We start from the raw sequence: 26,925 nt of genomic DNA on the forward strand, positions 1-26,925 counted from the left end.
TTCAATGTTTAGCAGTTTGTGCTTGACATTTAATCATATTTGCACAAGTGTTCAATTTCAGCTTTAAAGTTTCGATTAATAATGCTTTAAAAATGTGTATATCATTTGTAATTCAACAGAATGTGACATTATTAAAAGGGGAGTGAACACTTTTGTAAAGACTGCGTACTATAATTTGTTTCTATTTACAGTTTTTGAAATTCAGTACTGCAAGTTGGTCTTTTTATGCTTTGCCTTTAGCCTAACTATAACCTTGACTCATCATCTCTATCAATTTAGACTCTTCAGTTCAGTCTCTCCCATTCTCTTTAAACACACATTAGTATATACAAAATGTTCTGAAGACACCATGAGATTTTAGTGTGCACTCATATCAGTAACTTAAGAAGGTCAGGCATCATTACTTTGCTTTTGAAAGTTCTCTTTATTTTCCTGTATTACGTCCAAAAATGAAAATAAAAGAATGAAAATGGTTTTCCCCAGTTCATCGGACCAAAACCTGATTTTTTCAGTTCTCCACAAGAATTCTTCAACCTCCATGAACTCCAAAGTATGTTTAAGAACATAAGAACAGTTTCAAATGAAAGACGGTTTAGCCCTTCTAGCCCAAGTGGTAGTTAATAGTTATTATGAGGATCTCATCCAGTCATTGTGTGAAAGTAGCCAGGATATTGGCTTCAACAACATGGCTGGATAGCGTGTTTGAGACTTCTAAAACACATACATATCTTTAAATGCTTATCTATAGGAAGAACAAGTGTGGGTCTTGAATTTATGACACCTGTAGCGATTAAAATCAACAGACCACTTGGTTTCTTTTAATTTCTTTCTCTGTTGTTAATGAGGACTTGAAACAGAATTTTGACAGGGGTAATCAAACTGTCCAGTGTCCGTGAGTAGATACCCCACAAGGTCTTGTCTAATGACAACCCAAGTTACAGTACATTTCTTTTTTGCTACCTTTGCTACTCCTAATCCTAAATATACAACCAAAGTATCATATCAAAGACCAAGAACTTATTAAGATCTTAGAAGTAACTGCAGACATGGTTCCTCATTATGGCTGCCCATAACACACAATGGTCATATTATAAGCAGCTGAGGAATAAAACTAAAAAGGAGATGAGACAAATTTCTATGATCTTCTCTGAGCTCAGCCTTTTTATTTATTATGTTAAACAGTTTTTTTATTATATTCAGAGGTATATGACATTGTTCTCAAAATTTTTTTTTTAGAATTTGGAATAAAGTGGGCAAAAAAACCTTGCCATTAATTTGTTTGAGCTTATAACCATGGCACCTGATAAACCACTCATACATAGCATCTAGAAACAGAATATCAGGATGTAAAATAAGATAATATTAGAATAGTTTTTTGTATACAAATAAAATTTTATTAATTAGTATTCCATCTTTTTAACATTCATTTCTCTTGTCTTGATTTGAAAGTCCACCAATCTAAACCTGGCACAGTGCATTAGGCTTAGCTATCACATTGAGAGACATCTCCACCTTAGACATTAACCTCTCAAAGGATTGGAACATAAAATTATATATGATAAGTAAGAACAATAAAAGAAAGGCTCTTATGAATAAAAGAGAAAATTGTTAGTATTGTAAGTAATTATAATTATTAGGGTTATATGTAAAAATTCTTAGACATGTTTGAGTCAGTTTGGGTAACTCGTCACACCAAGATGAGTTTTCCCAGCTGTCTGAACTCACCTCAGAGATTATTCAAGCGTGTTGTCTGGCACTATTTTTGTATCTTCAAACTGACAACTTCCCAGGCAGTAAAAAAGTGATATCATAACAGGAAGGGGAGAGATGCCTTAAAGTCTTTAATGGAATCCACCTAATAACTCATGGGACCAAAAAATGTTGTGCTGTGTAAAAGGAGTAAACTGAAAGATTACTTTTTTTGTTTCAAAAGCGTTGCCCTCGGTTGACTGTGATAACATTTTTCATTGCCTTCCTTTTGGATTATCTGTGGTTTAGTGACATCAACTGAAATGCAATGTGAACCATCTTTTGTATGGTGCAAGTGACAGTCAGCTGCGAGTGGCATCTCAGTGCATTTCAAGCAATCCTCAGCATCAACGTGGTTCAAATTAGTGGAGTGGCAATAGGGAGAGGGCGCATGGGGGATTGATCTTAAAAGATTGTGAAGAACTGAAAGAAGAATCTGACATGCATTCACTGGCCAAAACATTAGGCACTCCACCCAGTTCCATGATGATCTCTGCAAACAGCAAGGGGACATGGCTCATACAGTGTCCTCCAAACGTATTGCGAGAGCAAAGTCAAATCTGCTACTTATGCTTTGCAGTCAAGTAATTTGTATTTGTGCCAATGAGATTAATATGAATGAGAAGTACAATTTTGGATATTTCCATGTACATTTGAACATATTAGCATAAAAAACAGTTTGTGTTCAATCCAGTGAACTCAAGTGACATTACATATTGGGACAAATTCCCTTTAAGTGAATTTCGGAGTGTACGTTGTGTCAGTGTGTATAAAATTCAGTATTTGGTTGCATATCCCTTTGAGGCAATAACTGCATGCAGTCTGCATCCCACTGAGCTTAACAAAATCTTTTGTGTAATCATTTTAGAAGCTTTGTTGCAGCTACTTCTTCTGAATGCCAGTTCTTGTCAATTCATGGAGTTCACATATATCAGTTGGATCTTCAGCATGTATTTGCTGTCTCAATACTTCAGGAGTAGATGGTATTAAGCAAGGATTTGAAGCATTCACAAGTCTGTGATCCCATCAAATTGTTATTTGATCCCCTTCAGTTGTGGGAGAATGAAACAAGCTGCCCAGCCATGTTATTGAAACTGATACCACAGTTTCTTTCAAGAAACTGTTGAATGAGATCCTTAGATGAATTAGTTAATGAAAATCAAATGAGCTAGAGGAGTCGAATGAACCCCCTTACTTAAACTGTTCTTAGGCTTGATGAGCCTGTAGTGTGTGGGATTTAGCTGTATATTCAATAGTTTCACCCTGTTTTCAACTGGATTGAGATCCTTAGGTCATTCTCACTGGGGTGGTGGTGGAAAATTGCCCTGTGCTGCTAAAGAGGGAATGCATTTTTTTGACAAATAAACATAATATTTTGGCCTGTGAGTACAAATTAGTTGTTTGTATGTATTCATTAAGGAATCATCACAAAGCATATAATCATGTAGCAATGGACTTAAATGTTAAGTTTCACATGAGTTACACAGGCTTATTTTATTTTCAAAAAAGTTTCAGCTATTTGAAATGATTGCAGCTCCTCTCCACTGTCTGGCCAGTGATCAGTGCATGTTGCCAATGGATACAGTGTGAATAGCAGTGTATGCTGACAGCCTGTTGTGATGTCTTGCAAATGCAAATCTCTTGCTGCAGATATTTATTTTTTGGAGTAGTATTGATGTCATTTCACATGAATTTACCATCAAATTCCCAGTGTTTTCTTTGGGTTGAAATTTGCTACTAACAATGCCATTATTTACTAAACCCATTTGACTGGATTCTCTCTCCTCCTTTTGCTTTCCATTTCAGGTTTGTCTAATGGAAAATTCATGGTGAACACATATCTTTATCATCCAATTCAGTCCTCTCTGCAACTTCCCAGTGAATATTCCCTTTCTCTATACACCCTCTTAGAAGCCCTACAATTCCCAGCTTTCTTCTTACAGAGCTCTCTGTCTGACTTTTGGTTGGTCTCTTCGGAGTATTTGTGCTGTCTCCCTCTCTATTCAGTTTCTTGCATTACTCACACCTGATGGTATTCAGCATTGAGCCAAACAGAGAAGCTACTTTGATGGTAGCAGTGTGCATGCTGTTGTACTTGTCTCAAAAACCTTGCAAGCAGATTCATGTTTCAGTGTGCACCAGAAGATGAGCCATACTTAGATGACAAAACTTGCAGAAATACCTGGATGCTTCATTGTACTTTGGACTATGCAGAAACATTAACAATCCTAACTCCAAGTATCATTACATGATCAAAGCTGTTTACTTTGGCACAAATGTTTTGGTGGATAATACGATTATAGTTCAAAGAACTATGGAAGTCTGGGTTTGTTTTGCAATTTGAAGCCTGATTATGAAACCTGCTAGCCATTTTGTCATGATTGGCACTTCTTTTCAACACAATAGCTTTTACCACATTATAGATATCAATACGTTTGATTGATTTCAGAGACAACAATGTCAACGTTTCCTATTCCATGAAGTCCTCAACCACCATTCGAGCAAAAACTGTCACCTGGGCAATATCACTTGAGTCCATGGATTCATCACGCTGACTTGAGAAGAATCTCAAGTACCCATATCATGCTCCAGCTGCTTCTTTACATTGGCAGAAGCTGTTCATTGCATGTTTTTTGTTCACAGCTGCAATGGCTGAGATAAGACATATGGTGTGGGGACGGTTTTTGAAATCCTTGAGTGAAGATTCGTCCATCACAGTTATTGTATAATCCATGCCGCTCTGCTCTGGCCCCCTGCATTCCTTGTCACTTGCGGGCTCAAAGTGGACACTGAACCACTAACTAGACAACCCTGCTGCTCCAAAGAACCAGGTCTTCTGCGGCAGCAAATACTACACCATTTAGGTTTGAAGGGCTGAAGATATTTATGCAATGTGTCCTGTTACAATTGCATCTTTCAACGTCTGTAAATGACCTGTTTCCTGTCCAATAATAACCAACTTTCAAAGATGCTTCATTTGTAGCATGTCTTTTCTTAATTAGTTTGGTGAACAAGAATTACTGAATATGCAATGCAATTTTAAGGTTTTACATTTTCATTGGTTCATTGGTTTGGTTTTTTTTACACATTCATTCTCTGCCATTTCTTCTCACTAGTGAATTACCATACCTATAGAAATCAGAACTGGTCCCTCCCCAACCACTTCTGGTGTATGTTTGAGTCATCCTTAGGCAGCCCTGTGAATTTTTAACTCTTAACCAAGTACATAACCAGGTTTACAGCAGATAGCACACTACTTGTCCCATTTAGCTTGTTTGAATGTTAATAGCTAGTTTGATCCAAGAGTCTCACCGAGATTCTCACTGAGATCCTTGAAAAAAGACAGAATATCAGCTTTGACATTAAAGGCTGAGTAGTTTGTTCTAGACTCCCATAACCCATGGGGTAAAAAAACAAAATCACTTCTTCTTTTCATTTATACTGTACCTTTAGGTTTGTGTTTCTCTGTTAATTTAAGAGAAGACCATAGGTGATATAGCTGATGTTTTTTGTGAAATACTAAAAAAAAGTAAAACATGATATTTGTAGTAAAATAATAATTATTATATACAGTATAGTTCTTACATTTCTCTGTTAAAGTAATACTTGGCAGGATTTGTAATTCCTTTCTTTACGGTAATGTAATTTGAATGTCCTCTAAAACTTCATTTAGAATTAAAACTCCTGTGACTGTACATCCTCAGGTTGTATTGGGATAGGTGTGTCTCTGTAGACAAATGTTAAGGGCAAAAGGATTTTCACTATCTGCAGAGCTAAAACCTGTTGTGATCGCGCAGTTACTTCGCAGTTTACTAAAAGCTTAGGCTTTATGCTTTCTCTACTGGAGATTAAAACCTATTACAAATAAAAGCAATTACTTGAAGGAACTTCAGCAGTCATTTTCCATGTCTGCTGGATATTCTGACACGGTTCTGCAATTATTCTATTTCTTCCCGGTACAGTTTAATGCTGTCAGTAAATGGTCTCTCATTAGCACCCTGTGGGATGGGAGACAAAAGGATGAGCCGCGGTAATCCTCCTCAGAGAAAGACCAAATTGAAATGCTGGGCTCCTTTTGGCAAGCTGCTGCTGCATCACCTCAGCTGAGCAGGCGGACTGGAATAATGAACCTGGCAGGCCACATGGGAATTGTGCAATACTACTGTACATTCAGTAAACATCTCTTGTTTAAAGGTTGGCTGTTGGTGTTTAATCTTTCCCTCGTTTTTCTTCTGTAGTTGCCGATTACTGCCTAAAAGTTAGGCTTTTTGCCAAATTCATATCGGTGAGCCTGCATGTGGAAATTCTGTAATGGCAAAGGCAGCTCTTGCACAGTGGCCAGCATGGACCGATTGTCGTTATAATTCGCTATGTAGAGCGTGTATTAGGTAAAAATTAAAACTTACTGTACGCAGATTGTTAAAAGTTCATATGTTTAATCATGCTTGAAGGTGTTGCCACTTTTTTTTTTTATTTGTTTAAGCTTCGGCATAGGAAGGAGCCCCCTCTATGGGAAGTACAGACTTTATGGATTGGGTCTCAAAGAGGAATACATCTAATCATTCTAATTAAGTGATGTTCTGTATCTATCCAGAACCCCTGCTACTCTATTCTTGATTTCATGAAAAAAATAATTGAATGTTTCAAAATATGTAGGGATCACATAGTAAACTATAGTCAGATACGCCCCACTAGAAGGCAGCGCTGCAGTGGTTTCTTTGGTTATGTTGTCAAATTTATAAATGGAAAAAAAAATGTATTATGAAATTAAGATCCAGCAGTTTATTATTTTTCCTGATGCTCTAGCTGTTTAGAAGTAGTACGTAGCCTCATGTTTAGCTTTATGTTGGAAAAATGAAATTGTCCATCATACGGAACTCATTGGAAGTTTATTGGAAGCTTAACTGTGAACTTCTGTAGAACAATATAACCAAAAAAGCTGTTCAGTGGAGTGTTCCCTGTACAAATACACTAAATGGCAAAATAAATGTGGTCTTGATTTAACCTAGTGAAATCATTAATAATTAAAAATAACATTTGAAATAAGCAATCTTTCATTCTTATACAGTATGAGGAAGTGAATGGATGAGCCATTTTTGTATGTATTTCAATAAAGAGCAGTTTGTGTAAATTATGAAGGTTTTGTGGCAGGGGCAGTTTCATGACCTTGGAAACAACCAGTAACTGATTCATTTGCTGGTGTAAGTGCTCAAAAACAGTAAATATGGCAACTAACTAAGGAATAATAGAAGGGTTTTAATGCTTATAGCAGTGCTTTAATAAAAGAGGGTATTAAAAAGCAAAGAGTTTTGATTAAATATAGATGAAAGCAGAAGAGAGGTGTCCCTTAAACAGGCTGCAGAGGCTTGGTAATGTATCTGTTTGGGTTTTTTTTAAATAGAAGATGATCCTCTTCTGATCATTTCAATGCCTTTGGAATTTTCTTGACAGAGTTAAAGGTGGTTTTTAAATAGCAGTTGGTGTGGACTGTTTTTCCTAGACTTTATTTTTGCTTCCTATAGAGACTAATGTGATTATCCAGCATGACCTTATTAACTTTAGAACATCTCACTATTTTCTCCACATGATTTCTCCAGTTGTACACACAGAAAAAAATAAGATCTCAAATATACTGTAAACAGAGCTCAGATTTTGCTTAACTGCTCCTTGTGGGATTTTGTTTTGGCGGAACTTTTCTTTAAAAATGATATTTGTAATTGTTTAATCAACTGTGATTCAATGAAATTTCCATATTATATTTTTAATTTTTGGTGTGAAGAGAGTACCATGTAGAATTGCAAACTGACGGTGCACAGGCCTAATTGGTAATATCCAAAAACTGGGGTATTTTGGGGTGTTGTGATTCACACTTCCATTTAATCAGTTAGTGTTGTGTTTAGCTGGTTACTTTTGCTTGTTCTTCCTAATTAGAAATTTGTGTGCATAAGAATGAACATTGACGAACAGATGTGATAGGAAGGAAAGCCAAAATTTCACTATCTAAATCCTAGAAACGTTAGTATGAGAGTACCTGTATGCCACTTGAGCTGTAAATGAACTCTTGTCCCCTTTAAGGAAATTGCCACATGTTCAGATGGCCACATACAGTAGGTATCCATGGTGAGTCATGTATTTGTCTCTGGTTGTTAAAACTGTCAAAATTTAAAGATGTTTTCATTTAATAGGATATTCCACTAGTATTACTGACAGCCCCATGTAGCGAATGATATGCTAAAAATAATAAATAAGAAGGACCCACAACAAAAATCGGTAACAATAACAGACACCTGATGTTTTCAGGATAAGCATATTGTTCAAGGACCAAATGAGTTTTGGCTGCAGAAGCAAGAATGTCAGGCTTGGCATCTCATTGTCCATGAAAAAATTAAGAATGAAACACTAGCTTTCTGATCTGTCATATCCCTCTGATACTCAATAGGGTGTCTTGTATAGTGTCTTGAAAGTGAAATTGCTGAAAGAATGCCTCCTTGTGAATTGGAAAATTGGAATATGGGCTGCAGAACACAAGAAGAAATGTAAAATTGCTTAGTGTTACCCCTTATACAGTATGTGGTGTCAGTTTTATTAACTCTGATAGGATGTTCACAATATGTTTTACCTTTCAACTCATTCTCCTTCTACAGAGTGGATTCTTCTGATGTGGTATGTTAAAAAAAAAAACTATGGTCAGGCTATCCAGCTATTATCTCTTTATGGTTGAGTTTGGTTTAAGGCAGTCCAGTCCTTTGCACATTTCTTAATAGAGTAACATACAGTAATCCCATTTTTGAATGGCCATTGGCTTCGGTACCTTCTTCTCTTTCCATCTTTCTTTCAGCATCCTCAGTAAATATTTATCTATTTCTCTTCAATCAGCAAACATTTTTTTGTCTTGGAGAGTGATTTAGTGGGCTTTCTGGTCAGGAGAACAAGACGCATTTCAAAATCATAATGATATGCAGAAATCTGATGTAAACATTCAATAAAAAACATAGATTTTCAAAATGCAGTGTCATTGCCAAAAGATCATTTATTTTGGTTAAAAGAAGTAGAGAAATGTATTTTCATTAGTTAGTCATTCCTGTAGTTTATTGATGATTCTGTTATTTTACTGCAGTATAAATGAGGTACTTGCTTTAGGTACAGCGAAAGATAAAGCATGTGGCAAACAAAGAATTTTTAACGACTGAAGAAGTTTCCTTCATTTTTTTGGAATGGGGAAAAAAAATGAAAAGTATGCAGGGTGGTTCTTATTGAGCTAGATAGATCATAACTAGTATGCCATTCTTTGAGAACAGTTGTAGTACGTCACTGTGAAATAAGGAATCCCTTAATGTCTTAGCGTAGAAATGGTGTGTCATTCTAGCCCTGTATTGGCAGTTGGTTACTAGTTTGGCACTGATTATCCGTCAGCGACTGAAAGGGGTCCTCCAGTCCTTCAGTCATTTGGGTAATCCAAACTCCAGTCCTCAGAGGCTGCAGAGCACTTGCTTTTTCATTCTGGGCCAAGCTCTCCAACTTATTAACATAACATTCAACTCATATGCTTAATTTCTACAGCTTTACAGCTGTTGAAAGGATACAGTTTATTCAAAGGTTTACACTAAAAAAGGTAAAGTGGTTTTAAATGTCTTGCTAATAACATAATATAACCAAAATGTTCCTGAGCTCACCCAGAGGATCCTACAGTATATGCCTCTTCCGCTACTTTGGATGTCAATGAATGTGTATTTCATTGATGTTGATGATTTTAAATGTGTATTTCTTACTTTCTCCCTCTTTGCAGCACTATGGTGAAACAAGAGTCCGAAGATGCTGGAGTTGGGCACTTGTTCAGTCAGCGCTCACACGCTTTCAGACCACAATGCCCTGGGAGTTCCACAGCTGGGCAGCACCCCCCACCGCTACATGCTGCCACCGCCAGAGGCAGAGAGCTGGCACAAGCATCGGCTGGGCTTGACCCAAGGCTCCCGGTCCTGCTCCCTGCTGGAGCCTGAGAGCCTCTCAGACAGCCTCCTGTCCCGCACCGCCAGCTTCGACGCCCTGTACGAGCTGCGCGCCCGCGAGGCCGACACCAGCTTCCCCTTTGATGGAGGAGTTTCCTTTGAGGTGCCCACGCTGGGCCTGGACCCTGCGATGCCCGTCAGCCCCCACCTCATCAAGCGCCGCCGTGGGGGTCTCATTGAGCAGAAGGACATCATCAAAGCCCATGAGGCTCACAAGATGCAGAGTACCCCTCAGGCCAAGCGCAAGGAGTGGGAGTAAGTACAATCAATTAATCCACCAAGTCAATTACAGGACTGGCTTTCACATGATGATTTGAAGCACCAATTTTCTTTGAAAGATAATGGGGTTCTGTCTTACTGTGAATAGGATGTTTGAGGATGCCCATTACTGTTTCCACCTCTGCAAATATCTATAGAAAGGCAGATGTAAAAGTGCAGTGATGTAAGGGTTTTAATTAACTGTAACAATTATTAATTGGAACAGCAAATTGTGAGAGTGCTCTTACGTGGGAATCAATCACTTGATAATTTACAGTCTCTGACATGGATTCTAAATATACACTGGTTGTCATAATTTATCAATACAACACCAAAACAGGAATAACAAAACAACAAACAGAAAATATTTGAGAAAGAGCTGCTGTGATATAAAAAAGTAGATCACTCAGGGATTTCAAAGATTAGATAATAACTTCAATGTTAAAATCAAACGTGTTTGGATTAATAGTTCAGCTCTTGAGATCAATGTTGCATTGGTCAAATGTCCTTGGCGAGTTTAAACTTTCCACTGGAAAGACAGAGTTGGTCTGGGTTGGTCTGTGGTCCAGCTGGTACAGTAGATGCTTGCTCTGTGCTGGAAGTGTCACATTATAGAGAGAAGAGAGAAAGCTTTGCCCAGCATAGCTGAGGAGCGCTCAGCTGGGAAGTTAGCCAAAGTCAGCACGATGCCTTAAAACCGTTGGGGCACATTCAAACGCTTGTGTCTGGCCCTAGGTGAGATAGGTGGGAGAAGCATCCTGGTTATAGTGTTTTGCTGAAAATACTGGAATATTCAAGGTATTTGTGTTGACAAAAAGAGACCACCTCTTCAATTACATTGAATAATAAGGCAAAACATATTTTTTTCACTTATTTAGAATATCGTGGGCACAAAAGACTTGTGGGTTATTGCAGTCATGTGGTTGGTAAAGTCAGATTCTAAGTTCAGTTGGAATGAGAAGATGAGCTAGTGAGTTAAATAGTGAAAATTAGTTGGGTGCTAGATACAACATCACAGTTGATGAGCAGTTAGGATGTTTGGGCTATAATCCTGGTACTAACCCTGTAGATCCCCTTGAAGGATCATCAGTTGGCTAATGGACAGTAAGCTCTCACCCTTTACCCTAGTAGAAGGTGAATAGGTGACTGGATCCAGTCTATACCATATTCAAGACGTACAGCTTTGTGATTTCCTGGTCTTTGTTTCAGACCTGAAAGATCTTTCTTATCAAGTGGACCTCTTCATTTCTCTGGTTTTACACAGTGTCCCAAGCTGTTTGTTCAAGGCAAGAGAAAGATTATTATACATCTTTAATAATACTTAGTTCTAAGTGCAATAATGTGCCGTGCTGCTACAAATATTACCCCTTGTCTGAAAATGTCACTTTTAAATTAGTAATAACTGTCACATTAGAAATTAGTATGGTGTGTGGGGGGTACTGTATGTTGCCTAACTTCACTGCATCAAGAAAAGACTTGTATTTAATACTGTAAGTAAGAAACTGAGGTAAAGGACAGAACTGGATCGCATGACAGCTTGTTATGACCCTCAGGGATTATAATACTTTTTGGTGCTAATTAAAAAGAAATAAAGAAAATGTACTGCTTTATCTCTCACAGCTTATCCTACTGAACATCAGCCACATGTAGAGATTTGTGAAGATACACAATGAGATGTAATTCAGAAGATATACCAAATAAAATTGAATGTTTTCTTGTTTGTCATTTGGACCTTTAAGTTAAGGTATGGCAGTATCATCTTGTGTTATTTTAAAACACCTGTGACCATTTTAAGACATTTGCAAGCACAAATTCTATACCATCTGTATTCTGATATTTGGTATCTTTTTACATGTGTTTTTTATATCATTCTTAAGAAAAAGAGGAAGGTGCTGATATCATTAAGCCAGTCAATCAGAGCTCAGGGAGCGTGGGAGAAAGAAGCCTACGAATCACCAGTTATAAAGCAGATCCTCTGCAGTCCCTTAATAAGAACCCCCTCGCTTGTCAGGGGTGGTAATGTTTTTATGAATGAATGGAGAAATGTACTACTGTTTCCATGAGATAATTCATGCCAAAGAAATGTAGATAGGGAACTAAGATCTCCTCCAGTGTCTAATGTTGGCACTGTTCTTTCTAGGAATGATGCTTTTTCTACACAGCAGTGTCATTGTTTCCAATTTTACTTCCAATTTTAAAAAAAGCAAAATTTCTCTATGACTCATTATTCACCTTTAGGGTTCATTTACATGCAGCACAGATGCTCCAGACGTGCTCTCCATGGGGGTGCAAATTATGATAAAGCTTATAGAACAAGTAATAGCAATCAGCTGAAAATGTACAGTATACTTTGTAACATACAGTACATACTTTCAGACATACATATATCCTTCTATTAAATGTGTGGAAATTATGGACATGGCTTTAGCCAGCATCAGAAAAAGTCAGTCACATTATCATACTGAATATATATATATATTTAAATGCAGCCATATGAAACAGCATACAAGCATACAATGAAAGAATATACATGTTATTAATTGGTAGGGTTCTGGGTTAGAGAGAATGATAGTACATTGTGAAGATGAGGGTGTAAAAGGGATAAAGGGTAGTTTCCTAGGAGGGTAGTAGGTACTACAGTAAGTACAAGGCAGAGGGGTGAATTGATGAGCAAGTACTGGTAGGTGGCAAGACTGTGCAGTCTTGGCATTTTCTAGGAGAGAATCAGGGGAAGGCCAAGCCAAGGAGCATCAGAGAGCAATAAGTGAAGACAAGATACTGAATGCAAGGCTGGTGGGACAGGGGGCTGAGGAGAGAGCAGGTGGATAAAACGGGCAAATTACAGTGCATTTATCAACTTGGATATCAGGCAGGAACAACTTGACAAAGTGACATGCTTTATGGGGTGGCCATGTAGAGCAGTAGACAAGCCTCTGGACACCCTGATCAGAGGGTTGCAGGCTCAAATTCCAGGTGGGAAAACTGCTATTTTGCCATTGAGCACAGTAACCTTACCCAGAATGCTCCACAATTCCCAGCTTTGTAAATTTTTGCCAAAATGTCATGCAAACTTCAACGTAGCCCCTATAAGCTGTTTTCAATGAATGCATTAGCCATATAAATTAGTAGTCATATAAATTGTGACAGCTCCAGGGGTTGGGCGTCATAGTGATTGATCTTTTGATAGGCAGGTCCTAGCATTGTATTGGAATGGGTGCTTGTCTAGAATAGGTTAAGAGTACTGTAATTTGTTCTTGGTTGTAGTTTCAAACTACTTTCTGTCCCAATCTGCCCCTAAATCTGTCTACAGTAGGGTACATCCACATACAGTAACAAATAACTGATAAAAATATCAGAGACACATTATCCTGACTTTTGATTTTTTAAATGCTTCATTTATTTCTTTTCTTTAACAATGGTTAAACAATTTCAAACAACAAGCACTAAATAATTGCTTTGAACTTCTGATTACAGTATGTTGCTTTTCAGTATCTCCTTTGTCCTTTTACTCTCATTTGAATTCATCCATTTCCCTGCTTTTCCATATGTGTGGGCTGAAGTTCCCCAGAACACTGAAATATTTGTATTATTTTTCTTATGGTAGCATCATAGTGCTAATAAAAGCATATATAAAAGAAGTTTTAGGGGGTGTATTATCGCATTTTTCATTCAGCATGAGTGAAATTACTGTACATGAAAGGTTAAAAAATGAAAAGGAATATGACTTTCAATTTATTTTTTTTCTTCAGTTATTGGAAGTTCATATATGCATACATTGGACAATTAGAGGAAAAACAGAACTGCTATAGTTATTATTTTCTCCACATTTGTACAACGTCTGTTGATTTAATGCTTATGGTGAGAAAAAATGCACATATTCTTTAGTGTTGTAACATGCAATACTCATGCACAGGACTTGCTAATATAGTGAACGGCTTGTGAAAGGACCCGTGTAATTTCAGACCGGTAAGTATTTTTTCATAATCTTAAATTATATAATAGTTAAATAGACATACTGTAGAAGGGATACTTAGAAAAAGGAAAGTCTTGCTAAACCAATTTGCTAGAGTGTTTGAACAAACAGCAGGATACATTTACAGTTACTGTATATAAACAGAGAATATACTGTAACGTGGTATGTTTAGGTATTCAGACAGCTTTTTTTTCTGTAAAGTCTCCATAAAATATTAATATGGAGCACTTTGTTTACACGGAGGGTTTTGGGAGCCTGCTACAAGTTATCCAGGTGTGATATTGAACTTGATCCACTGCTCTTCCATTAAACACCTAGATGAGATTCTTGGTTCAATTAGCTATTGGCAATCATGCAAGCTATATGGGCTGAATGCTGTCTTCACATTTGCAACCTTTCTTGGATTAATTATTGTTAGAAATTACTTAAGCTTAAAGTGCTTTTTAAAATTATCTGGTATTTTATTAATATATGCAGATAATACAGCTGGCATACCTGCAGGATATTTGGGTCGTGTTAAATTAAAAAAATTAAAACAGTATTTAATTTCCTTTTGGGGAGGGCCTCATTTCATAATAGTTTAGTGCAGTTTATAAATGTACATGTAGCTAATCACAAGTGCCCCCATTAAACTGCACGTGAGGTTTCTCCATATTAATATATAGAAAAAAATCAATACCACGGTTATAGCTTTTGTGGTCATAAACATGTTTTTTCTTCATAATTGACTCATCCGCATGAATGGAACTGAGAATGAGATTTCTTCTCACAGCACACTAATCATACGAGAGCTGTTTGACTTGCAGAGGAAACAAAACACACTTTCTGCCTGAGCGTGGCCTCGGGGGAGCAGTTTCCCTTTACACATATTTTTAATCTTGTTCTGTCCGTCTTGGAAATGCAAAATGTTTTAATGTGTTTCTGACACTGATGGAAGTAATTGGGACACTCTGAATGACAGGTGAAACAAGCCATTAGTACTTGCAAACTTCTGTAAAGCAGGGGCTTATGAGTAATGAAGAGTTACCTCTTTACGTCAGTATACTCTTCAGAAATGAAAAACCACCCAAACTTGCTACTGGATATTATCAGTTCCCATGAGATGCGTAAGGCTTAACCTACACAGCAGTTTACGAAAGGAACATAAAATGGCACTGAGAACGATGGTTTTATGAAATCTTTTTGGAGCATTGCTCTTCTCTTGACCAGTGAATCTAAATCTGGTCCAAGTCACTGTCTCTCAGTGCTGTGCTTTACTGTCCATGACAGGCTAGCCTAAACAACCGACACATTTGCACCTGGCATTCTGCGTGGCCTGCTGTGTTGACATTTATTGTCTTGCTTAGTCCCAGTGGACTGCAGGAGACTGCAGTGTTCGGCCGGTGGCCTGCAGTGAGTTCTGAGGACACATAAAGATTTTACTTAATGAAGGTTTTTGAACCTCACCATCACAGTCCAATACCCATTTTAAAAAACACTTATTGATTCCCATGGCCTGCTGCCTTGGTTAAGGTGTGTTTTAGTGTGTTTGTGCCGTCATGTTGAAACTGCAGCCTGAAATATGCTATTTGATTTTTGATTGAACTGGAGCCCTGCAGATGTGAATTATATTAATTCATTCAAGTAGCACACAAAGAATTTCCATAATTTCCTTCAACTGTAAATTCTATCCTGCATGTTGTTCTTTTACACACTCATCTGGAACTCATACAGTAGATGCATTTCATATACAAGTAGAAACATTAACTACAGTATAACATCTTGCTTTGATCTTTCAGTTTACGGCAATTCTGAGTAAATGACAAATGGTGGATTTGTGTAATGGGATTTCTAGCAGTTATGCTACATTCAAGAATTATAACATGTGGGTAGCCCTTCTTAGGGCTGGAAGTCCATATTTCACTCCCATAGCTTTAATGGATTAAATAAAATAATTCCATATTTTAAAAAAAGATTAAATTCTGAGGAGAAAAATACAAATTAAGCACATGAATACAGTTGAATGTGGGTTCTGTATAATCCTCTGTTTTCTTTTTTTTTTCTTTCAGTGTTTCACACTTCTCACATCCAGTCAAAAGAACTGGAAGCTAGAAATTCTCCTAGAGAAAGGCAAAATCAGACAGTGTCTGAAGTGCCATTTCAGAATTCTTCTACAAGAATGGCCTTTTGCTGTTGCATGTTGTAGTGTTCTAAAATATACTTATGCCCGAAGAATTTGTTCCAAAGATACTTTACTCAACCTGCTGATTTAACAACGTAAGCAGCACGCACGACACCTATCTACTATACAGTACATAGACATTAGAGTCCCATTGCACAGAAATTGAGACATTTCTGATTTTCATTGCTAATGTTTTTTTATATGCAGCATGCTCTCTCAGCTCCTAGATTACTGCTGGCCCTGCTCACATCATGTTAAACAGATTAACCTCCTCTCTAAGCCTCCCTACTTCAATAGCTCCCTGCATGTATGGTGCTGTCAGACACTCATAAGTAGAATAACGTCACAATTATAACAACTAACAGGTTCATCGCAACCCATAGAAGTCCAGTGACTGGGTACCATGGTGTCCCCTCCAGTTATCTGCTTCTCTATTTCATCATGTCACTCTCCAACTCACAGCTGGCAACCCACTGAAGCTAAGTAAGTGTAAGCCTGGTCAGTACCTGGATGGGAGACCTCCACTGTTAGTGGGGCCAGCAGGGGGCGCTCACCCTGATGTCCATGTGGGTTCTAATGCTACAGTATAGTGACAGGGACACTATACTGTAAACAGGTGCCGTGTTTCGGATGAGACATCTTGTAAAACCGAAGTCCTGACTCTCTGTGGTCATTAAAAATCCCATGGTGTTTCTCGAAAAGAGTAGGGGTGTAACCTCGGCATCCTGGCCAAATTTCCCATTGGCCCTTACCAATCGTGGCCTCCTAATAATCCCCATCTATGAATTGGCTTCATTACACTGCTCTCCTCCCCACTGATAGCTGATGTGTGGGTGAGCGTTCTGGTGCACTATGGCTGCCATTGCATCATCCAGGTGGATGCTGCACATTGGTGATGGTGGAGGGGGGTCCCCATTACCTGTAAAGCGCTTTGAGTGGAGTGTCCAGAAAAGCGCTATATAAGTGTAAGCAATTATTATTATTATTATTAAGAATAATATTAATTAAACCCCTTTGTCGGGTTGCATCAATACAGTAGAGAGAATGAAAAACAGCCCCTTTTTTTCTGCGAAAAAGAAAAAACAACCCGATGAATGACAACTTTATTAAAAGGATGTACAGTATTATGATTATTATTATTATTATTAATTTGCATATAGTTTAAAAAAGTTTAAATGAACTGCAGTTTTGAACACTAACCTTTAATCTAATCAGTTCACCACTCCAGTCCTTGAAGACCATGCCCTGTGTCCTCTGGAACACACACTGTTAGGCCATCTGCTTCTGCTGGCAGGCAAGCCTGCACTACAAACACTAGGGCCAAGACATCAGAAAGGAGGCTGTCACACAGCTGTAACTGAGAGCTCTGCATGCTCATAAGCACCCCACAGCTAGCCAGTTTTAACTCACCCAAACCTTGCGATGCCCTTTTTATTGTGCATCATACCTGGAACCTTTGTGGGCACTGTGGCCTTTATTACATCTTGAGACCACTGTACCCACAGTTCTCTACTTGTGCTCTTATATAGAATATGAGAAATGTTACAAACAAGAAGATTCCCTCTTGTACATTTTAAGAATATTAAAAAGAATAACAGTTCATTGTATAAGAAAAATGTAAAATTTATATGATATATATTTCAAAGGTCTTAAAGTAATGTAAGTATAATGAGGTTATCCACTTCATTCAGGCATAAAATGCAGCACCCACCAGATGCTCTACAGCTGCTATGTGGCAGCAGCCCCACAACAGACTTTCAGGCAGTGAAGTGATAAAATTGCTTTACCAATTGAATTGAAGGGGAACCTTAGCAAGGCCAAACTGAACATATCCAGAGAGGAATTAAACTCTCACCAGGATTAAATGACTGACTCTTATGAAACGTGTCATGGGATCTTTAATGACCAGTCAGTCAGAACTTTGGTTTTACATCTTGTGTAAAGGATGGCACCCTCTTAAGCACTGTGTCCCTGATTCCCATCTTAGGGACATTGGAATTTTTTGGTTCCAGAGTAGCCACCTACTGGTCCACCACTACAACAATTAGTGGTTTTTTTTTTCTATTCAAGATTCATTTAATACTTTAATGATTTAATGATTTAGTGCTGTGTCAACAAAGTTGATTGAAACTTGCCACAGTATAGCCCAGATACAAGAACAACAAAAAAAACACATTTTAGTTATACACAATCCGTATTATTTAATAAATTAAAGGTCTGTTCCACTTATATTCATACTCACTCCTATGTAATACTTGCAGCATCCAAGATATGTACTGTATATTGAGGTGCCTAATGGCCTCTAGGTAGGTGCTATTTCAGAATGGAGCAGTATTATATTGGATGCTTTGAAACCTCTTCCTTGAAGTTTACAAAAGGAGCATATGGGACGGAAGGGGTCTTTGCACATCTGTTCTCAAGTACTGACCAGGCCCAGCTTGCTAAGCTTTTGAGATATAAAAGAATCAGGTTAAATGGAAGTTTAGTAGCTCAGTGACTTTAAAATTCCATCCAGCTGCTTTCTGAAGAAGCCCAGAGTTTCTGTCCCGCCACCTGGCTGGGAACCCTGTTTTTTAGACAATCAGAGCTCTTTGTGTAAGGACTTCCATTTTAGTTTCCAACTGTGGAACGTCTGTCTTTGTTTTTTATCTGTCACCTGATTGTAACGGGAGCCAGTCCAGGCTCCTGCGAAGCATAGTTTAGGACCCTATGCAGACGGTATAATCCAGAAGTAAGTGGAGAAGGACATCAGGGAAGGTACAGCAGGATAGTACATGTAGACAGACAGGGGCGTGATGATGGTGATCCAGTGCTTGGAAGGTGTGGCAAGGGCAAAAAGATCCAGACAGTCCAAAAGGGGAATCTGGGGTGCAGTCCAAAGTCCAAAACTGGGTGATCCATCCATGATGAGACAATCACGGTTAAAATCTGGAACGGGATCCGGAACAGGGAAAGAGATAAAACCAAGGTAAGGAGGCCAGGCGCTCCGAGCCCCAGACTCAGATGGTCACGATACCGCGATGAAGCCTATGCTGTCGGGTCTCTCCTGGCCCAGCTGGTAGGTGGGCTTCTGGGCATCCATCTCCCAATGCTGAGCCAGGCATAGTGGGAGAGCCCCCCCGTAAATAAAGATGGGGGACAGGTGCATGTAATCAAGATATGACAGGGCCGGAGTGCCCTAAAGAGAAGGGATTACAATCATGACACCTGATACAGACAGGGTCTACTAAAGGGTCTACACCTCTAAGTATTTTATATACAGTACTAAGATTACAGTAAATCTCCTTTCTTTTAATTCTGAAGGGCTTCAGTTACTTTAACCTGTCTGCATATGACAGCTCCTTGAGACCAGGAATAATTTTAGATCTTTTTAACTACTTGTAAGAATATAGAATCATGTACAGTACAGTATGTGCGATGGCAATGGAGGCCTTTACTGGTTTAAAGAATTGAGACGCATATTAATCATATTGATCTATTTCACCATTCTACTGCTTTTGTGGGGATGTTTTTGTTTTGGGGAATGTGGGTTTAGTTTCGGGAATAGAAAGTTTCCCAGTTAGTAATTTGTCTATGCTATAAACACGCAAGGGCATGACACATATTGTTATAGCCATCTGATGTTTCTCTGATAGGCTTAAACTCAAAATAACTACTTTGTTCTTGAAAGAACAATTCTCAGTGCAGAGGAAAATAAATCTAAGAGGAATTTAGTTGATCTGCAGTTAATTCTGAACAAGCAATAATTTAATTGGATGATTATTGTATTATATTGTATCATTTTCAAGGCTGCAATATTCAGTAATGATGTATTTAAATTGTCAGGTATCTTTATAATGATGTAGCCCTGAATAAAGAAAAAAACACATTAGTGAACCTCTGTGCTTTTCAGTATAGTATGTGGATCTTCATGCAGATGCATTGGGATGTAAAAGGATCAAAATCCAATCTGGTTGTTAGAATGTGTAATTTTTTTATCAGTTTTCATATTATTATTTGTTTTTGTTAAATGGAAAATGTTAGAAACTTCAACATAAATATAATTACATTTCTTTGTAATTTAATTATGAACTAAAATTCCCTGTGATCTACACATGAAGTAGAAATATACATTATGAATATCACATTCTGAGCTACTGGAAGATTTGTATGAAAGGGATTTTGCTGTTTACTGTATGTAGATTCTTTATGTCCTTAGAATACAAGGGTACACCCTATAGCAAAATGTTTGGAAATTAAGTCCAAGGAACAGCATGTTCAAACTTTACAGTACGCTAGAAAGACCTTCCGGAGAATATTTTGTTTGGTTTTTGTTTCTATATCATAAAAGGATATTCCATCAATCCATTTTTTAACTTCTTCAAATTTAGGGTCGTGGGCGAGCAATGGGCACCATACAGGGTATGCCCTTAATGGGACTCTAGACCATCTCAGAACAATACTGTATAATGGATATTATACTCTTGAAATAGTTCAGGAAGGAACAAGAATGATTCCTAGTCTAGGGGGCTAGCCTATATAGACTTGTATATTCTAAGGGGGTATAGACGGGGTCAACTAAAGGGACTACTTCAGGTCAGAAGAGAAACTAGCAAAATGAAAGAAAGAGAATAGAAAACCTCACTAGAACTTTCTTCCTTGCTAAATCGTTAACGCCCACACTTTGGGCTCATTCAACACCCATGAACTGTTTTATATAATTTTAGGTTCATTTACTATGCTAAACTGCTACAGTAAATGAATAAAGTGGTCCAATGGCCCCTACATGTTTGCGGCCTTTTCTATGATTTCCCTATCTCTTATCCTTGCACAGGATCACTCATGTATCTGAAGAGCTCTCACGTACTGTATCATAAGTCTGAAAATAGTCTTTAATTTTAAAGAACATTTTTAGACTTAGTAACATGAAATCCAAGTTCCACTTGAAATTAACATCAGGCTTCCCTTCAGCAAGTGTACCCTCTGACAACCAAAATAACCAGAGGTGATTCGCTTCTATAGAAAAATGAAAACCCCTGCCAAAATTCTCTTTTGTGTGCCTTTGCTTCTCTGTTTCAGATTTTACTTTTTAATTATAATTAGAATGAATTAATAAGTCATGTTATGTTACTGTTGCAGATTTCACTTCTACTCACATTTTAATTGTTTTGTCAGTTACTAGCAGGAAAAAAGAATTCCACATAATTGCTTTATTAATTACTCTGTAATTTAAATAAATTATCACTAGGGATGCTAGAAGACTGTGTAATGTGCTGTAGCATGGAGAGATGTCCTTCCTTTAATGTCTGAATTTTTTAAGATCGAAAAGATCAAAAATTGTTTTCAAAGGTTTATACACAGATGTTGAAGAAATACACAAATGTAAAGAAATATCAATAGTATCAATAGAAAGAGCCTTTATATTTAATAATATTGAAGTGAAGATTGTTAAAATATTCAAATTGTTACAAAAGGCTTTATTTCTCTATTAAAAAAGAACTCCTCCTCTATTTACATGCATGACAAAGAACTGCTCAGTGGTGTTTTTTTAACATGCATACTGTACATGTTCTACAGTATGTGTCAATTAAATTTTCTACCAAGTTCATGCACAGATCACATATAGTTTTATTTACCTTTTACAGTACACACAAACAGATTAGGTATAATGAAATTACTTTTTTTTTCCATTTGAAAGCTGTCAAAGATACTGTATGTGCAGCCCTTTTAACCATTCAAGCTACTGTATCAAGGCAATTGGCGGGCATCTCCAAAGGAATACAGCAAAAGCACTCCAGGAAATTTCCCATCATTCTTTTTAAATAATCGCCATCCTACAGGCTACTGAAAATGTTGATCAAACACAGCCTTTGTGTGGATGTGTTTCATCTTAATCTGTATCCCCCTGTGAACACATCTATTAATGGGCCTGACTGGCAGCCTGCGAGCAGGACCTGTGGCTGTACAGTATGTGCCATCCACACATAAAACATGGAAAGACATCCTGACCGGATCATGCATATTGGTCTACATTTCCTGCTCTTGTGCTGTCTGAAGATGGCCTACTTACTTTCTCATCAACCTGAATGGACAATGTACATGCTTCTCAGAAAACACCCCTGGGACTTTTCAGAGACAAACCCTTTCATTGTAATAATCCCCCAGTTTAATTTGTGATTTTCACAGAATACAAAAAGGACCAGATTTCAGGTTTGTTTGCTCTGGTTCCATGCACAAAATTGTGTGTATTCTGCTATGGGGAAAAAAAGAACTGGGATGTATTATAGTACCTGGATTTTTTTTGTTACCAAACATTTTTTTAATTATTGTGGAGAAAATGTTCTTAGCCAATAGAATGTGGTTACCTCAAGTCTTTATTAGGAGAATGTTGTATGGTCTTTCATTATAAAACTGTACACATCATCAGAATTATTTGTTTAAGTCCTTCCTTAATTTGCAAATAGTGCCTTTACCTGGTGAGACATTTAATATAATCATGTTTAAGATCACCTGGCCCAGTTACTCCTTCAGTGCTGTTCATAAAAGTGGAAATCTGAATTCCTTAATTGCAGATGCCTTATCATACTCATCTCCAGTCTCCACATCCTGGGAGTTTCCTGTATAATTCATTTCAATCTGAGTTTGCATGGTGTCCTCCATCACAATTTTTATCTACTTCATATTTGCATTGGAAATAAAGATATTCCACAGCTGTCTTGCTGCAAGTGTTTGTTTACTTGATTCAGTTTGATTAATTGCTGTACTGTTGCTTAAGGCGAATAACTCACTAGTTCCTATGTCTTGTGTCCTATACTTTAGCATCTCTGGAGAACCTTCAGTTGAATAAGGCCGTAAACTATCAGGACAAAATGTTTTTACTTTCCTTTATACTGTATCTAAGGCAAGAGCAAGACCCTTCAGGAAAATTGAGCTAGCATTCATTCATTCCAATTATGACACAGAAAAACATTTAAAACCATTTAATATTTTTAATTAACTTGGAATTTTTTTCTTTAAATTAAATTGGCACATAATTTACTGCTCTTTAGTTCAAGCCTTGGCAACAGACATCACTTAAATTCACGCAAAGAGAGAAGCTCACATTTTCATACCTCTTATTGATTGCCAGGTAACTACAGTAGGCTAAGGAAGCCTGGTTTCTACTGAAAAAGATATTCACATGTCTAAAGTTTCATTACTACCAGACAGCAAAACAAAAAGAGGCTTTTGACTGTGCTACACCATGTCTCATCTAATACAATTCAGCATAAATCGATAACAGCTTCCAAAAACAACTTTTCATATGGTTTGTTTTTACTTTATTGATTGGCAGAGTTCTGGATGTAATCTGGAGATGTGCTTAGATAGATCTAGTGTGATCTTTCATCGGGACATATGTGGTATGCTGATGTACAGTACAGTGCGTTGCTCCAGCAGCCCGTAAATACAGTATATTTTCTCCAGACAAGCTTCATAACACAAATGTCAAACTCATGCTTGTTGTCAAAACTGAATTATTTATTGTGACAGATTAGAAAGAGCATTTATGGTTGCGGTCAGCATTGTCAGCAGGAGAAGCAAAAATAAGACTTGGGTTTCTCAGGGCAGCAAAAATTAAACATAAATTTCCCTTGTGCAAATAATATTTTATCACTGTGGGATACAAGAGTTATAAGAAATATGAATCATAGTATATCATATTAAGAAATAAAGCAAAACCATTGGTTTTATAGTATAGGGTTATAATCAGCCATAATGGCATATATATTCCTGTAAAGGAACAAGTAATAGGTTTATTCCATGCTGAAAAAAAAGAAGAAAGAAAACAACGTTTCGGCCATGGAGTCTTCTTCAGGTGTGAGAGAGACAGGGCAGTAGGCAAAGGTGAAGTAGCGGGAGAACAAAGGTTGGGAGGGAGGAGGAGTGAGAGGCGGGAGCAGGGGACAGAAAGAGAGGCCAATCAAGAGGTGTGAAGTCAGAGTGGGTGCAGAGAGGTGTGAAATGAAACTTCCAATGAATGGAGAAAATGTAAAAGAACAGTATTCTGTCGTTAAGAGAAGGGAGAATGTGTGATCCTAGCTGCAGAATAATTTTGGTTTCGGTGGTCTTTCTGATGAATGAGTTCAGAAAACCGTCTTTGAGAACACAGATGGAGAGATTGGAGTGGTCGTGGCCGTCAGAGGTGAAATGAGAAACAATGGGCTTGGAGAGATCTTTAATCTTCACAGCCCTAACGTGTTCTCTGAAGCAGTCTTCGAGTCTCCTTCCTGTGTCTCCAATGTAGATGGCTGGGCATTTACTGCAAGAGATACAGTAAATAAGGTTGCTGGAGGTACAAGATGCTGTCTGGGTGATCCGGAATTGTCCTGAGGGGCCTTGAATGAGTGTGGTGGTGGATGTGTACTTGCAGGTGATACAGCGAGCTCTGTTGCAAGGGAAAGTGCCTGGTGTGGATGGTTGTTGAGGGCGGTCAAGGGAGCTGTGAACAAGGAGGTTACGCAGATTAGGTGGTTGGCGATATGAGATGATAGGGCCAACAGAAAAGAGGGCCCCAATGGAGGGATAATCCTATAGGATGGACAAGTTGTGGTTAATGGTCCTGGGGATAGGAAGTGTGTTAGGGTGGTAAGGAAGCACCAAAGGAATGCGGTTGTTACGGCGGGAGTTCCTGATCGGGTTGATGGTCCGGGGGGTGTTTTTGGCTCGGGCAAGGGCCCTGTCAATCACACTGCTGGGTTATCCTCTGTTGATGAAAAAGGAGTACATTTCGAGGGCTTGGTTCTCGAAGTTGATGTCGTCGCTGCATAATCGTCGTAGCCTAAGGAACTGTGAAAAGGAAGACAGTTTTTAGTGTGGTTGGGGTGAAATGAGCTGTACAGGAGGTAGCTGTGTGAATCCGTGGGTTTGTAATAAACTGAAGTGGACAGTCGGGGGCAGTTGATGGAGAAGTTCATGTCTAGAAATGGAAGAGTAGTGGAAGATATGTTAACCGTATATTTGAGGGACGGGTGGAAGTTGGTGAAATGGTGCAGAAAGAACTCAAGCTGATCGTTGGAGCATGTGGCAGCACCGACGCAGTCATCAATATATCGTTTGTAGAGGCCAGGGACATAGCCAGTGTAGGAAGCGAAGAAGCATTCTTCTAATCAGCTGACAAAAATATTGGCATAGTTGGGTCCCATTCTGGTGCTCATGGCAACTCCACTGACCTGTTGGTAAAAAAGATTATTGAAAGAGAATGCATTCAGTGTGAGGACCAATTCTGCAAGGCGTACCAGGGTGTGGGTGGGTGGATCAAGCACTGTGTGTTTGTCCAGCATGTGCTTGAGGTCTGTAAGGCCGTCATTATGGGGAATGACGGTGTACAGAGATGTGATGTCCATGGTAAAAATGTAGCATTCGGTACCCTGAAATTGGAAATCATTAAGAAGTTGGAGCGCGTGGTTGGTGTCTTTGATGTATGAGGGAAGATCTTCAACCAGCGGTCTCATGAGGCTGTCGAGAAAGGCTGAGATGTAAGTAGTTGGACAGTTACATGCTGATACGATGGGGCGTCCAGGGGTGTCTGATTTGTGGATTTTGGGGAGGAGGTAAAAGGAGGTAAAATATCTACTGTATGTCAGGAAACGTCAGGAAGAATAAATAACTTTTCTTCATTTAAAAAATAGTCAAAATATGTTAAACATCCAATAATGTGGTGTTTGTTTTAGTATGGAGTCTTGTATTTATTTTGTTCTCTGTTTAAAATGAGGATTATTGGTACATTATACTTCTTAAGGAACTGTTCTTTTCCTTTCTCTTATTGCATTAGCTCTTCGTACTGCTCAAAATCTTTCTCTTTCAGCAGGTCAGGCTGTCTTGGGACGAGCCAGGTCTATTTTTCTTTCATGGTCAGCAGTGCTCAACTGTGTCTTAGCCCTGAGGTGTGAATTATTGATTGAGAGCTGATTGAGATGTACATAATAACAGTGGGGGGAAGCTGCCTTTTTAGGTTTAATAGTAATAGAGTTTTCATGCTATTAAAGCTTCACAATGGAGGTTCTGCTACATTCATAGTTCATTCACACCACCTCACATTTTAAATTTGGAACTTCCTCCAGACTGTAGTTGCTTATAACACCATTTTCACAATGTTTCCTTAGAAAAGCTGGTGTACTTTCTGCGTCAGCACTTTTGTGTTTTTTAACCTTTCTTCTGATGCTCTCATTGTTGCCATGTGTCGACTGCAGGCCTTGATTTGTCAGGCAAGGAGAGTGAGACTTTAAAATGCAGTTTATGAAAAGCATTACTTACTGAGAGGGTAGGCGTAGCAATAAAGGCATCCAGTGGGGAGGTGATAAAAAGGAGGAAACGGAATAATAAAGGTATTTAGTCATAGCAGGCTGCCACCTACTCACTGCACTTTAAAAAGTACAGGAAAGGGTGGGGGAAAGGCTACAGGTAAAAAATAGAGCCAACATTTCGTCTAAAACATTTGAGAGAAACGTTGCAATCACCATCAGTAGCTGTGCTAGTTTTAACTGAGATTGTTTTACACAAATTTCCTAAATGAACTCATTGCTGGGGGTCCTCTGATTCAGCCATTTTGACAGCTACCTACTGTATTTACACAAATAAAACCCAATCAGTGTGTACAGCTGTACTTGCCAAAAAAAAAGTGCTGGATGCAAAGTAGCTCTATGTCAGCATCTAAAAGACAATCTCTCAACAGCTCATTTTTTTAAAGGAAAAGAGGATACAAGCTTACATATTAAATAGCTTACAGTGGGATACAAGTTTCTTTTTATGTACCACCCTTG

General features: G+C 38.2%; 1 protein-coding gene across 1 annotated transcript in view; it reads left to right on the forward strand.

The window, feature by feature from the left end:
- LOC138241240 (uncharacterized) overlaps nucleotides 1-26,925 on the forward strand; it is a 132,264-nt gene that overhangs the window by 59,791 nt on the left and 45,548 nt on the right. The window contains exon 2 of the mRNA XM_069194335.1: nucleotides 9,536-10,010. Coding sequence (XP_069050436.1) covers nucleotides 9,562-10,010 — 449 coding nt within the window. The 5' untranslated portion in view covers nucleotides 9,536-9,561. The remainder of the gene's footprint in view (nucleotides 1-9,535; nucleotides 10,011-26,925) is intronic.

Source organism: Lepisosteus oculatus, chromosome 9 (assembly GCF_040954835.1).
Source record: "Lepisosteus oculatus isolate fLepOcu1 chromosome 9, fLepOcu1.hap2, whole genome shotgun sequence".
NCBI lineage: Eukaryota > Metazoa > Chordata > Actinopteri > Semionotiformes > Lepisosteidae > Lepisosteus > Lepisosteus oculatus.